Source organism: Calypte anna, chromosome Z (genome assembly GCF_003957555.1).
Source record: "Calypte anna isolate BGI_N300 chromosome Z, bCalAnn1_v1.p, whole genome shotgun sequence".
Classification (NCBI taxonomy): domain Eukaryota; kingdom Metazoa; phylum Chordata; class Aves; order Apodiformes; family Trochilidae; genus Calypte; species Calypte anna.
In genome coordinates this window covers 53639388-53641607 of record NC_044274.1, presented here as the reverse complement: position 1 = coordinate 53641607, position 2220 = coordinate 53639388, and the positions used below count along the sequence as shown (strand labels likewise).

Below are 2220 nucleotides of genomic sequence, written 5' to 3'. Positions count from 1 at the left end.
CGAGCTCTGAGCTTCTCGCCGCCTCCTAGCAAATCCAGGAAAACCCGCCGACACGGCGTTCGTTTTTCTGCATAGGGTGTTATATTTTTACCGATGCTACTCAGGCAGATGCTACTCAGTGGGGTTTACAGCGATCACAAGGAACGACCTGCAAACCCTAAGTCTACTTAGAATGATGAAGGGGAGGGAGGGAGTCGGAGCGCCGGCGACCGGCAGCAAAGACCGGGCGAGGCCAAGGCTAGATGGGGGCGACCGCGGAGCTCTCCCGGGCCAGGCGCCCTGCAGTCTCCGGTGGAGCCTAGCCCCAGCCCCAGTCCAGCCCCAGCCCCTGCCCTGCCTTGTTCCGCGGCTCTTGTCCGACAGGCGGAGGAGGGAGGACTTGGGCGCACTGCGGAGGGGATCCCCGAAACCCGCCGCCTTTCTGCCGGCGTTGGAGAGCGGGGTGGGCGGGGGACACATTGCGGCTGGGGCCAGGAGGATGCAGCGGGTGTCAGGAAACTGCCCCGTCCTGGAGCGGCAGGCTTCACTGCCTGCAAAATTTGCACTTGATAATTTTCTTGAAAGCACTTTGGAAGTCTTTGTTGAAATAGGCATAGATGATGGGGTTGAGGAGAGAGTTGGAGTAGCCCAGCCAGTTGATAACTGCCCCCAGCCACTTAGGCATGTAACACTTACTGTCACAAAAGGGCAGGACCAGCGCCACGATGAAGAACGGCAGCCAGCAGAGAATGAAGGTGCCCATAATGATGCCTAGGGTCTTAACAGTCTTCCTCTCCCGGGACAAAGCCATCCTCCGTTTAGCCTCTGTGTTCTTCTCGTTGCGTCTCTCGAAGGAAGAGGGCGGCGGAGAGCACGCCTCGCTGGGCAGCGGCAGGTGAGTCTTGGAGGAGCTGTTGCAGCGCTGAACCTCGATGATCTCCAGGGCGGCCCCGTCCTCGCCCTGCCGCACCGCGCCGTTGACACTGGCAGCAGACTTGGGTTCTACAGTCCGCCGCCAGCCCTTACCAGGTTCCCCGTTGCTTTTCTTCTGCAGGGCGGACGGTGAAAGCGTGAGACAGGTGTCAGCGATTTTCTTCTTTTCCGCTTTCTTGACGGTCTTGCGGATTCTGAAACGGGCCGCCTTGAAGATGCGGCCGTAGAGCACCAGCATGAGGAGGAGCGGAATGTAGAAGGCGCCGAAGGTGGAGTAGATGGTGTACCCGTGGTCCTTGCTGATGGTGCAGGCATCGGGGTCCGAGCGGTCCTCAGGCGTCCTCCATCCCAGCATGGGCGGGATGGATATCAGGAAGCCGATGACCCAAGTCAGACTGATAAGGACGGCGGCCCGCCGGGGAGTCCGCTTGTTAACGTAGTCGATGGGGTCCGTGATGGCCCAATACCTGTCCAAGGCGATGGCGCACAGGTGCAGGATGGAAGAGGTGCAGCACAGCACGTCCAGCGAGATGAAGATGTCGCAGGTGACTTGCCCCAGCGTCCACTTGTTCAGCACTTGGTAGAGGGCCGCCATGGGCAGCACCAGCACGGACACCATGAGGTCGGTGACGGCCAGCGAGCCGATGAGATAGTTGGCCACGGTTTGCAGGGAGCGCTCCAGGGCGATGGCCGCGATCACGCAGGCGTTGCCGCTCACGGCGCATAGGATGAGCGTGCCCAGGAGCACGGAGGTGAGCAGCTGGTAGCCCAGGCCGCCTGCCCCCTCGGGGGAGCGCTCTGGGGAGGTAGTATTGTTGGCCACATCCATGCTGGGCAGGGAGTCTCTTCAGGAGACGGACATGGGAAGAGGCGCCGGTCACTTGTGTGCTCCCCTGGCAGGAGGCATCGCCGCCCTGTGTGCTTTGGCCACACCGGGCAACCCCCCGGCCGCCCTCCGCCACCCCTCCCTCCTCTATATAGCGCGGCGGGAGGCGGCTGAGGCTCGGAGGACGGCGGCTGGCGGAGCCGCCCCGTGCCCGCCCATCCTCGCCGCTTCTGCCCAGCGCGCAGCCCCGGGCGGCGGGGGCGGCCCTCTCGCAGCTGCAGCTCGCAGAGCTGCTGCCCCTCGCTATGCTTTGCTCCCGCGCCTATCTTTCGTGTTCTGCCTCTCCGCTGTCCTCTCGCTTTCTCCCTCCCTCCTTCCCCTCCTTTCCCGTCTCCCCCCCTCCATCCCGCCCTTAAGCGGGGGAGGGGGGTTTCGCTGGGTCTCTTTCGTTCCCCAGGCGACGCCCGTCACTCCCCGCTACC

The 2220-nt window shown here is 63.1% G+C and overlaps 1 protein-coding gene across 1 annotated transcript; it reads right to left on the bottom strand.

Moving 5' to 3' along the window:
- Positions 1 to 508: 508 nt before the first annotated feature.
- On the bottom strand, positions 509 to 1792 carry HTR1A (5-hydroxytryptamine receptor 1A). Its single transcript, XM_008503443.2, has one exon. The coding sequence runs from the start codon at positions 1739 to 1741 to the stop codon at positions 524 to 526; it is 1218 nt and encodes a 405-aa protein (XP_008501665.2). The 5' UTR covers positions 1742 to 1792; the 3' UTR covers positions 509 to 523.
- Positions 1793 to 2220: the final 428 nt, after the last annotated feature.